This window comes from Lactuca serriola, chromosome 8 (assembly GCF_051521515.1).
Source record: "Lactuca serriola cultivar US96UC23 chromosome 8, Lser_US96UC23_V15, whole genome shotgun sequence".
NCBI lineage: Eukaryota > Viridiplantae > Streptophyta > Magnoliopsida > Asterales > Asteraceae > Lactuca > Lactuca serriola.
Window position 1 is genome coordinate 66,008,349 of NC_136415.1, and position 12,814 is coordinate 66,021,162.

A 12,814-nucleotide genomic window follows, 5' to 3' on the forward strand; every position below is an offset into this window, starting at 1 on the left:
ATTATGCATGCACGTGTGCATATTGATAAGCATATGCATATGCATATACTTATTCATATGGATATGCGTATGCATACCTTACTCATATGTATATTGAGACATTAAAAATGTTTTTTAATATGCATGTGCATTTACATATGTTTTTTTTTTGAAATATTCTTTTTCCAAATTATAATTTCAAATTTTAAGTAATATTTTCGTAGATTTAAAAGAATAAAAATTATTAAAAAAATTAAAAAAATTTATATATATGAAAATATGCCTTATATTTCGAAAATAAGATTTAAAAAAAGAAATTTTCAAAAAAAATGCATTTTTCTTATTGTTTATTTGCATCTGGAATCAAATGTCCATTAGTTACATTTTTCAAAGTGCATTGCTAGTTTTGGTTCTATTTTGAAAGTTCATTGTTATTTTTGGTTTTATTTTGAAAGTCCATTGTTGTTTTTGGTACTATTTTCAAAGTGCATTGTTGTTTTTGGTTATATTTTAGAAGTGCATTGTTGTTTTTAATTCTATTTTAAAAGTTCGTTGCTATTTTCGGTTCTATTTTAGAAATGAATTGTTGTTTGTGGTTATATTTTGAAAGTGTCTTGTTGTTTTGGTTCTATTTTGAAAGTCCATTGTTGGTTTTTGTTCACATAATAACTATATACATATGTATATGAATAACCATTGTACGAGTTTTTTGAGTTTTATATGTTTATGGTCTAATGGATTAAGTCCAATGGAAAAAGTGGAAAAAATATGAAATTTTTAATTCCATATAAAAAGGATAAAATGTCAACTTTGAGACCATAAAACTCAGCCCTAGAGGATAGCAAGGAAAAATGGTACAAAGGTAACTTGTAGTAGACTTGAAAATTAAGCAATATAAAAAAGAATCAGCTTAAAAGGAGTTCATATGAAAAATATACTAGGTCGCAAAGTTGGACAAAAATTAATGAAAAGTTGATTTTGGAATTTGACTGCTACAATGTGTCAATTTGGGATTTAATAAGTTGATATTCATAGCTAAATATAAAGAACATTATAAAGCAAAGTTGTATTCTATCAAACGAAGAGTATACAGGAAAACGATTCGGACAAAATGGATATGTAATGAATAATATATGGTCGTTTGAAGTTGGTTGTTCAAACACTTGAAATGTTGTAATATTCCGACTTGCCATGTTCAAAGCTGAATAACTACAATTCTATGCATATTCAGACTAATCATATAATATGGAACTTGTAGTACTCCTAACAAGCTTTCCAACGATATAAAGTTTGCCCAAATTGGAGTTCGTATGGCTGAGTTACGAGGCTAGAAAAATAGGGAAAAATAACAATTTTTGTTGGGAAATTATCTTAAGACAAGTAGGGGTATATTGGTGTTTTTCATGCATTGCCCAAGTTTTATAAGATTTATAGGAGTACTTCCTGAAACGAGAAAGAAAAGAAATAAGGTTGCGTTCTTTTTGCTTGCTCGATCCAAAAATAGAACACACACACACAATCAATGTGTGTGTATGTAATGCATTTCATTTAAAAAAATCTTATGCATTTCATTAATGCATGTTTTTTTTCCTGTTTGTTTCTCATTCAGTGCAAATTGACAAATTTTATTGAAAAATCTTTAAGTATAGACTATAATTGTTGTGTATGTTGTTGGTTTATGTAGAAATCAGAGGTTATTGTGGTTTTCCGGTAAGATTTTAGATTTTATAGATGAGTTTGTTGGTTCATTCCTATAAAAGGAGTTAGTTGTTGAACTTGATTCTCTCTCTCTCTCTCTCTATATATATATATATATATATATATATATATATATATATATATCCCTATTCTAATAAAAAATAGTTTTATTTTCCTTTTGACATGTTTCATCATATTATGCATCATACATCATAATTAATGCATATTTTATTCTTTTTTTTTGTCATATGTCACCCTATTATGTCTCCTAATTAATACATGTTACTTGTCAACCTATTGATTATCCATTTCAAATTTCAATTTTTAAATTTCCATTCTGATTACATTAAATTAATAACATTATAATAAAAATTAAAATAAAATTAATACAAATTATAAAGTGATATAATTTTACATATTTATTTAAATCAATTATTATAATTTTATATAACGAAAAAATCTCTTAATTAATAATTTATTTAAAATAAGTAATTAATAATTTTGAGTTTTTACTATAAAAGTTTAATTAATTTTGCAACCGTCGTTCCTACAGGTTATAAACTAATATATATATATATATATATATATATATATATATATATATATATATATATATATGGGAAAAGTGAATATACCCTTAAGGGTATATAAGCTTAGGTACCCAAACTCACCATATTACATCGTTTTGTATTATATATACACATTATAATTGTCTAATGTTCTTCTAATTCAACATTTAACTTGATTCATTCCAAAAATTTTATAAATTTTATATTTATCTTCCTTTTACATAATTTTCATTTTTAACTATAATATATATAGCCTAGTAGATGTTCGACATAAAAAAACGATGTAAGAGGAAGATAATAGTGAAATTTCGAAAATCTTGAAAGTAAATCAAGTTAGGGGTTGAAATTTAAGAACATTATAATGATTATATCAAACAAAATGACGTATTATGGTGAGTTTGGGTATCTAAGCTTATATACCCTTAAGGGTATATTCACTTTTCCCTATATATATATATATATATATATATATATATATATATATATATATATATATATATATATATATATATATATATATATATATATATATATATATATTAGAAAGGCCTCATATATATATATATATATATATATATATATATATATATATATATATATATATATATATATATATATATATATATATATATATATATTAGAAAGGCCTCCTAATTGAATTATTAAATACACGAATTGCATACACAAAAGTTATCCATTTGGAATGACTTTTGCATTATCCAATGGCCCGCAGGACGGATGTAACAAAGTTAGATGTAAAAAATAAAAAATAAAAGTTATATATATATATATATATATATAGATATTAAAAATATGAAAATTTTTAACAGCACCTCGCTGTTATTGGACCGCTTCCACCGTCTTCTTTTATCTATCTCTTATCTATCTCTGTTCCAATTTCCACCGTCTTCCTTTTATCATCTTCATCAGCTAGATAACACCTCCAGTTTCTTCCTCACTTTACCTTAGCCGCTTCGCTTTCAATCATAAGCCACCGTCACCCACCAACTCCATCGCTCACCCCTGTGCAACGTAGGTGTTGACCTCATCGCAACAACAGGTTCCGATTTAGTTATGATAAAGAATCTGTGTGAGACTGTGAGGTCCATTAACATTTATCAAAATACTTGTAATAATTAACTAATTTTATTTAAAAACATTAAATTTCCCTTAAAATAGTGAAAACAAAATTGCTACAGATATTTAATTTGTTTAATGGAGTTATATTTTATATACCCTTGCTAATAATCTGTTATTTTTGAGCCAATGTAGGACTAGCCCATTTGGTAGAGGTTTTGCCTTTTAGATTGAAGGTCTCAAATTTTATTTCAGAAGTTGACGGTTTCGTGATTCTAACTATTTTCGTTTACTTATTGCTAACCACTAACACCGCTCAAAAAAAAAAAAAAAAAAACAATAATAATAATAATAATAATAATAATAATCGTATTGTTTGACATACGTTACATTTTATGTTAGTAATTTACCTTAAATTTGTCTATATGTAAAAAGTCAACTTACACATTTTCTTTTCTTTTTTCTTATTATTATTTCTCGTTAACTACTTAGCTTTATGCCTTCCTTGTAAGTAACCAAAGTGGCATATAAATAGAGATAGTTGTTTCCTTGAAAGTAAGCAATAAACATTGAATATTTTAGAGTTTTTGGATAGATCAGTAATAAATAACCATGTCTTCAATGAATCAATCTAGTTACCAAAAAATTCTAGCTACCGTGCCTTCTAATGAAGAGGGCCTACTTGCAGCGGTGGGTCAGGATACCGATGCCCCAGCACAATGGTCCTCCGGTCTCTGTAATTGTTGCTCCGACGCTCCACTTTGTAAGTTTTTTTTTCTTCCCTATGCTGAAAAATATAGAAAGCTATTATGTTAACATGTTTATTTACTTTAAATATAAAATGAAGCAAAATTACTCTAAAATCAAGTAAGAGAATAAAACAGAATAATCATAAGTATACCATGAAAACGGACTTTTCAATTCTATTAACTTTTTACATATATTCTACTCTACATCATATAGGTTGCATAACATGTTGGTGCCCTTGCATCACTTTTGGACGAATTGCCGAGGCAGTCGATGATGGAAAGACTTGTAAGTATAAGCAATTATAATCCAAAAATAAATACCTATTTATTATTTTTAGTGACAAATTTCTTTATATTTTGTTGCTTAATTACAAAATATATAAATATCTTTAGTAACAGATTTCTCTATAAGATGATTGTAATCAACCAAGGTGACACTTTTGTGATGTTGTAGCTTGCATTGCTAGTGGCGGGATTCATGCACTTTTGACTTATATGACCGGATGCGGGTGGATATACTCGTTAGCATATCGTTACAAGATTAGGGAGCAATACATGTTGGGTAGTAGCCCTTTCCAAGACTGTTTGGCTCATTTTTGTTGCGAGAGATGTGCACTATGTCAAGAGTATCGTGAACTTCAACTACGTGATTCTACCTTGTCTTCAACTGGTACGTTGGTCTTGGTATCATGGGCATGCATATGCACATTTATATACTTAGTTTCATGCATATACTTTATGGGATTTTGATGGTCTTTTATGAATTTTAAAGGAGAGAAGAAACCTGGAGTGGAGGTTGTGCCGGTGCCCCCCACACAAATGACACGATGATTGTGTCTTTAGAAGTGGACGATCGAGATAAATGCAGTATCCAACTTGGACATCTACTAATGACACATATATCTTGTTAGTTATGTATTTGTCAGGTCCAAATCCCATTTTATATATGTATCCAAATTAAATAAAGGTTTTGGTTTTTTCATAAAATTTATGTTTTCTTTTGTTTGAAGGCAAACCATGTGATTTTGGTAATGTTTGCAATTTACAATATATTTTTCTGAATTAAAATTTTGTTATTTCAGTTATTTTGGAGTATTGTTTTTGGCATAACATGCCAATTATTATAAGATAGAAACGTCGTTAACTAAAGATTTCTTTTGTAATGTTCAGTCAAGAATCTTAAATTCAAACAATAAACTAGTTAAATGTGGAATTTAAATGACATAATATAGTAAATAACAATAAGTATAAGAATGAAGAACTGAATAATAAAAAGAACATTAGTGTATTAGATAACTTGAAAAAACACAAATTCGAATATGTAAAATTACATAAAAGGATAAATGTTTAAAAATAAACAAATATATAAATATATTTTTAAGGCCAATTATGAAAATTGATTTCAAAAGCTCAATAACATTTTGTTAAATGCTACATGAAATAATTTTTAGATTTGGAGGCTTTTGTTTAAACTAAAAGTTAAATGCTCGTACCGTCGAACGAAACTTTTTATTTAAACTAGAGTGTTTTGTCTAAAAGATGCTCTAAAATGCTTACAAAAGCTCAGTGTCAAACAAATATAAGAAACAACAATAACCATAAGAATAAAAAACTGAATAATATAAAGAACATTGACATATTAGATAACTTGAAAAAACACAACTTGGACACATTACAACTGGTCCCTAAGCAATTTTTTTGAATGAGAACAATAATGGGTATAAAGTGGACAATAAATAGAGAAGTAGAAATGATACAACTTGATAATCACAAACGTTTTTATAATATTAAACTAATGTAAGATGTCTTCATATATTGTTCATTTACAAATATTCCTATAATTCGGCTTATCACAAACATTGGTGTATGGTACACCGAAGTTACATGCTTCGCTCTTCATGATCAATTACACCTTCGGGGTAACCAGGCTTCGACGTTCGTTATATGCTAGGACACTTGAGCTACGGGGTTACTTTTCTTGCATAAACAATCTCCTTAAGTGACCTATGTAGCGAAGATTCACATGCATTAATCAAGGAACTTAATCACCTTCTTCCAAAACTTAACATAAACAACCATTCATTATCTTCTTTGACAGAAGATTTAAGCTTAATAGAAGCATGTTTGAACCGTTGAGTAACATCAACAACACTCATAAGGAATAAAGTAGTGCATCGATTCCTACGGCTCAGTCACAAAAAAAAGTTAGTCCGAATTATTGTTAAAAATCCATATCAATGCTTGCAAAATCATGAAGAGGTGAGTCTAAAATTCTAATAACTTAGATGAATGGGTGTTGATAGTCACTATGTGATTCACTTTGCAAGAAAAGAGTTTACTAATAATTAAAAGATCTTTCTGTAGGGTTTTCTATGCATCAATGTAGTCTAACAAGGCAGCGGAAACAAACAAAATTTACCTAAGTGTACATTCACCCTAGGATCTAGGTTTTACTAATTATATCCACCTACTTTAAAACTATAAATCTACTAAAGAAAAAAAGAATTTGTAACCTCTTGAGCGGCTTGATCTCGATCTTCTTAACCCTTTCATTAAGCTTCTTGATGCCTTCTTGATCCAAACATGTTTCTTGGACGAGATGACCCAAAGTAAAATCCCTCTAATGGAATCACCTAATGACTCCAAAAGAGAACTTGGAGAATGATTAATCTCAACAAACCCTAAGATGGTTTGGAAATCATCTCATAAAAGGAAAGAATGGAACTGGAAAAATCTTCAAGTCAAGGAGCAAGGAGGAATGAAATCCCTAGAAACCTATTTATAGTGTTAACTCATTTCCATGTTTCATCTCCCATGCTTGAGGGGTGGAGATCATTTTGAAATCTTCCCCCATCCAATATGGGATGGAGAATTTAAAATTCTTCTTACCCTTTAAGGGTTCTGGAATATGTTAATTAGTCAATCTTTTAACTAATTAATATTCACTCCATTGAATTAATTCATAATGAATTCTAAAATAGTTTCTGATTAAATTATTAAATATAAAAAAAATTAATAAACTTATTTTCTTCTTATGTCTATTTCTTTTAATTCCTCATTTGTGTCTTAAGGGAAACCCAAAAAATGACCTGTGGCTATTTAGAAGTATTATTAATAGTTAATGACATTAGAAACTATTTCCAACACTTTGGGGTTCATATCCTTCAACATTTATTGGGTAACACCTAGAGGTTTACCCTTCATTTTGATGATATATTGAAAAAAATAGCTTTTCAAAATTGTCATTTTGTGGACCTCTTAACCTTTATAAAGACCATACTTGGCTATCGCCTTAAGTGTGTAGAAGTTAAAATTCTTTAGCTCTTTTCACCTCTTTGGCAAGGTTGTCCGAATCTAGGATATTTTGCTCAAATTCAATAAACAAAAGATAGACGCATGCATTTGGTGTAATGTGAAACGACCCAAATTTTCTTAATTAAATATTCTGGGATTTATCAGAGCTTTTCTATAACATTCTAAACCACATTTTCAAAAAAAAAAAACACTTTTACATCCCATAATATAATAGGGTTTAAAACATATCATAACCATAACTAAAAAGAACCAAGGATATACCAAAATAAAATCTACATCTAATCCAAGTCCTTGGTGCTTCTATATCATCTTTTACTACAACTACTATTTGAACCTGAAAAACATGAAAATCTACAAACATCAGACAACAAGTATGGTGATTTATAGAACACTCTATGCTCAACTTTTCTTCCTCTACCATTATGTTCTCATTCACATACTTTACCATTCTATTCTCATTTTCACATACTCTACCATTTTCTTTTCTCATTAAGACCTAAACGGTCTAATAACATAAAATGACTACATCTATCATGTAAAGTGACATCATAGCTCTGACCTTATCTATGTACACTCATCTAGACTTAGGTCCCTTACTTTGATCCCTTGCGGATCCCCAAATCTTTCTACTCATTTTGTTCATCCCTTTTTATGTAATTATATCTTTATGTATCTCTATATCAACTTATTCTCTCAAAAATCTAACTCTTCTCATTCTTTCTATCTCTCTCATTATCTCGCTATCTCTTCGTATTCTCTCTATCTCTATCTTTTCACATTCTCTCGATATCTATTTCTTCTCATTCTCTTGATCTCTTTATCTTCTCATTTGCTTTATCTCTAACTATTCTCATTCTCTCTACCTCTAACTCTATCTTTTCACATTCTCTCTATCTTTTCTTATTCTCTCTATCTTTATTTTTTCTCATTATCTCTATGTCTTCGCATTATCTCTCTATTTCTTCTTTCTCATTCTCTGTATATCTTCTCATTATCTCTCTAGCTCTTCTCATTATATCTTTACATCTTATTCTCTCCATCTTTTCATATTCTCTTTATCTCTATTGTAGCATGTTATTTTTCGGTATGCTAATATTTTCATATTTTTATTAGTTAGTTTCAATAATTTATTTTAATAATCAAAAGGATAATTAAGTAACCAGAAATAAAATAGAAATGGAGAGGAAGGGTTGAAAGGGACACGTTTAAAACTTAAAATGTTAGACTTTTGGAACTTAACGACCATTGGTGTCAAAATTGCCAAAATGAAACCCCATTAGGGTTTAAAAAGGAGAGAAAGACCTCCATTTTATCATTATTTTCTTTCTAGGGGCATCCCCAAACCTTAGAATTGCAATCCTTGAATAGTTGAGGCAAAAGAGAAAATTTTCAAAATGCCTGGTTTTGAAGACCTCACAATAGTGTCTAGACGATCCCTAGAGATTGAACTGTTAGATCTTCATGAAATTTGGAGAACATGTTACGAAGACATATATTGAAGCTTTGATTGTTAGAATTTTAATGTTTATCTTTGGAAATCAAGTTATATATCGTCGATCATGGCAGGAAATTTTGGATTGTTTTTGAAATTGTATTAGGTGCAAGGCTTGCATGGAGCTTTCAAAATCAACAAACTAGGTATGATTTCTTCCTCATTTATTGGAAAAGTCCTATGGGACCTAGGGCTTATCTTTTATAGACCAGGAAGGTCTTAATTGAATTTGGGACTTACTGGGTTGAGTGGATTGAACCATAACCCTACTTTTATCTTTCTAAAAAATCCATTGTTTTGTCCCGTATTGTAAACATCATAACTGATGCTAGAGACGTCGGTTTTTGTCAAAACGAGTTCCCAAAGTTGCATAGGTAAGTCCTCTACATTTCATTATATTTGAAAAAAAAATCATGAATGCCTCTAACTAGGGTGAAACTGACCATATAGCAGTTTTGTAAAATTCACCATAAATTGTAGAAAATTCATATGGAGGAGTGTAAGTACTAATTTTGAAGCTAAGGACATGATCAAATTGCATGTGAAACAAGTTTTCAAATTACAGTGTATAAGGAGTATCAAAATAACCATAATTTATCTATATTTTGTTATTATTAGGAAGGTTGAAGGTTGACTTGGTGTAGCAGGGTGTCTTGGGCTACTTTGATGGTGTTTGGCCATTAGAGGCGAGTTTCTCACTTCATAACCTTAGGGTATTATATGTCTGCTATTAGGTCGAATGTGACTAGGAACTATATGATTGATAGTTTAAGTAATAATTGTTTCATGATTTATGTTTGATATTCTTGTATGTTATGTGGAATGTATATTCATGATGTATTTTGGCTCGATGGCAGAATATCGTCCCGAATGACCGAAGGCTATAGTATCGAGTCAGGGGGACTGAATGTAGAAACGTTGAGTCCATTGACCGAGGGAAGAATATCGAGTCCTTATTTGGGTGTTGTTTAGGATGTTTTCTTCAATATGCACGTATTAGACTGACCGAAGGCCATTGTGCAGGGACCGAAGGTGGAGACGTCGAGTTCATGGACCGGAGGTAGTAATGTCGAGTGTAACGCCCGTAAATCCGGGCTATTCAATTTAGAGACGATGAGCATCAAAAATGACGTTTTGATGGAAGATTATTTAGAAGGGGTAATCTTAACTAAGTTATAGTGTATGTTACAAGGATTCCGTACATATAAAGAACGTCGAAATTCGAGTTATAACGAAGAAGTTATGACCTGTCGAAGTTTCGCGACAAAACCGGCATGACACAGCGCGACGTAAATCGTGAATTTACGTTAGAGAAATATTTGGCCTTAGCGATCTAAATGAAAGTCGTAGAATATGTTAAACCGAGAGCGTGCATAAAAAGAACGTCTAAATCTGACTTCGTATGAGGAAGTTATGACTTTTCGAAATTTTAGCATTAGCAGTATGCAGCTCGAAACTCGAGATTGAGGTCGAGTGATATTTAGCCAAAACTTTCTAAATTATAATAGAAGATCTCATCAATAGTAGTCCAACGATAAAAAGACAGACGAAAACGGAGTTTAGATGAAGGAGTTATGAATTTCGAACGGACTAAAAATAATATATTAAAATTAAAGTCAAAATTAGCCGACGAAGTCTAAATGAAAGTTGTAGATCTTGTTTTTACCTACGCGTGGATATAAAGAACGTCAAATACGGAGTTCCTATGCGAAAGTTATGAATTTCTGAAATTCGGGGCGCGAAACCCCAAAACTGTCAGAACTCACGAGGTAAATATTAGAAATTCACAAGGTGAATAGATGATGGACGTCTTCCAAGGCAAGTGGCCATGACGAACGCAATAACGTATCGAGCTCACGAGGTGAATATTAGAAACTCAGGAGGTGAGCCAGTTCACGAGGTGAATATTAGAAACTCACGAGGTGAACTCAGAAAATTCACCCTATAAATAGAAATTAAGGGTCAGCCGAGTTCGGTTGCTCATCTCTTACTCTCCCACTCCCGATACTCTCTCTAAGCCTTATTTTAACCCACCGAAGCCCCGATATCATCCCGAGACCCGAAGCGAGTCCTGAAGCCCGAAGATCCCGAGAAGTGAAATTCCCGAGCCGAAGCTCTGCCCGCGAGAAGCCCGGTTTTTGTGAAGATCTACCGGTTTCACCGAAGAATACTACTTCTACAAGCCGTAGCGTTGTCCGATCATCTTCAGATCAAGTGAGTGTATAGTTACTTTCTTCTAACACATGAATAAAGTATTAGCTATGAAATACGTGTTATGTGTTATATATTATTTGTCTATTTGAGATGGGCTTGGAATTGATGTTTTTATATGGGTGTTAAATGATTTAAATTGTATATGTATTTTATATCTACAAATATGTTGGGTAGAACATGGGTAGATGAAATAGAGGTGACTATGATACGTAGTGCCTATTGAGTAAGCCTTGGTGACGATGTGACTTCGTGCCTATTGAGTAAACCTTGGTGACGATGTGACTTAGTGCCTATTGAGTAAGCCTTGGTGACAATGTGACTTCGTGCCTATTAAGTAAACCCTGGCAACTATGCGACTTAGTGCCTATTGAGTAAACCCTGGCGACTATGTGACTTAGTGCCTATCGAGTAAACCTGGGCGACGATGTGACTTCGTGCCTATTGATAAACTTTAGTGACGATGTGACCTGTTGAGTAAACCTTGGTGACTATGGAGTTAGCGGCTGATAGCTATGGATTTAGTATCTAATAGATAAACTTTGGAAGCAATGGATTTCGTGCCAATTCCTTAGGTAAATCCTTAGGAATGAATGAATGAAGGATAGCGGATTCTTAGGGTAAACCCTTGAGAAAATAAAGGAGATATGGGGATGGGTATTTGGGTTGGTTGTTTGATAATTCAATATAATAAATGTATTATTGTGGGTTGAAAACCCTATATGCTCACCAGGCTCCCAAGCCTGACCCACTCAGTTTTCTTTACATTACAGGTAATGGCACAAGGGTATAAGTTGGTGTTCTTGACGATAGATTTTGGATTATAGATCAGTAGTTTTAAATAACTGTTGTAAGGTCTATTTTATATTGTTTATGTTTTTGGACTGTATCGGAACATGACATCCTGAGATTTTGTTATTTAATGAAAATACATTTCTTTAAGAAATGCTTTGATAAATTTTATTTTATCATATTTTATTTTGGGAACAAATTCTGCAACTGTTTTTTTTTAAAAGATTACTCTGATTTTAAAACAAAGCATAAACAAATCGGTCTTTTCTGGCCGTGAAATTGGGGATGTCACAGTTGGTATCGGAGCATTAGTTTAAGCGAACTAGGTATTTGTAGGATTTCTATACTTAAACTTAGAATGCTAAGCAATGATTGTGAGATGAGTGTCTACCATATTTTAGACACGAGCGCTAGTATATTTTAGAAAAGATGCCTAAAATGCTTTTATGTGCTAAATGTTATATGTTTGCCTTATATGCTATTATTTGTTCGGATCTATGGTCTATTGCCGACCGGATCTAGAAATTTTATGTGCTCAAGATTCTAAACGTTTAATTACGATATTAGAACTAGCATGTAATTTTTCGAAGTAATAAGGAGGATTAAACGTCAAAAAATTCCTCTATCTATATTCTTGCCCGGTACACCGAACGTCTGCTTGGGTGTACAAAACGTTATGGTGAAGACTCGTAAAGAATTGAGTAAATGGAGGAAATGAAAGGCTTATGATAGTGAATGACACCTACCAGAAGATATCGTAAGAGTGGTATCTTGCCTTTAGAATATGTCTGATAAAATAACGGAACGTTTAGAGGAGTGCGGTACATCTGAGGCACACCTTCGATTAGCAGGTGGATTGATTGGTGTAATTCTTGAAGTTGTCCCATCGACTGGAATTTCCATCACTAGCCGAGTTGAAGTAGAATTGATGA

At 31.5% G+C, this 12,814-nt stretch overlaps 1 protein-coding gene across 1 annotated transcript; it reads left to right on the forward strand.

Moving 5' to 3' along the window:
- Positions 1-3,935: 3,935 nt before the first annotated feature.
- LOC145066967 (cell number regulator 10-like) lies at positions 3,936-4,903 on the forward strand. Its single transcript, XM_079014202.1, has 4 exons — positions 3,936-4,086; positions 4,287-4,358; positions 4,527-4,742; positions 4,845-4,903. Exons 1-4 carry the CDS (start codon positions 3,936-3,938, stop codon positions 4,901-4,903), a joined length of 498 nt encoding a protein of 165 aa, XP_078870328.1.
- Positions 4,904-12,814: the final 7,911 nt, after the last annotated feature.

Bases quoted from the DNA above. Each gene is read 5' to 3' on its own strand.
- LOC145066967 (XM_079014202.1), top strand. From the start codon at position 3,936: ATGTCTTCAATGAATCAATCTAGTTACCAAAAAATTCTAGCTACCGTG. The intron at 4,087-4,286 runs GTAAGTTTTTTT...TACATCATATAG, and splicing joins TTGCTCCGACGCTCCACTTT to GTTGCATAACATGTTGGTGC. The intron at 4,743-4,844 runs GTACGTTGGTCT...TGAATTTTAAAG, and splicing joins TTCTACCTTGTCTTCAACTG to GAGAGAAGAAACCTGGAGTG.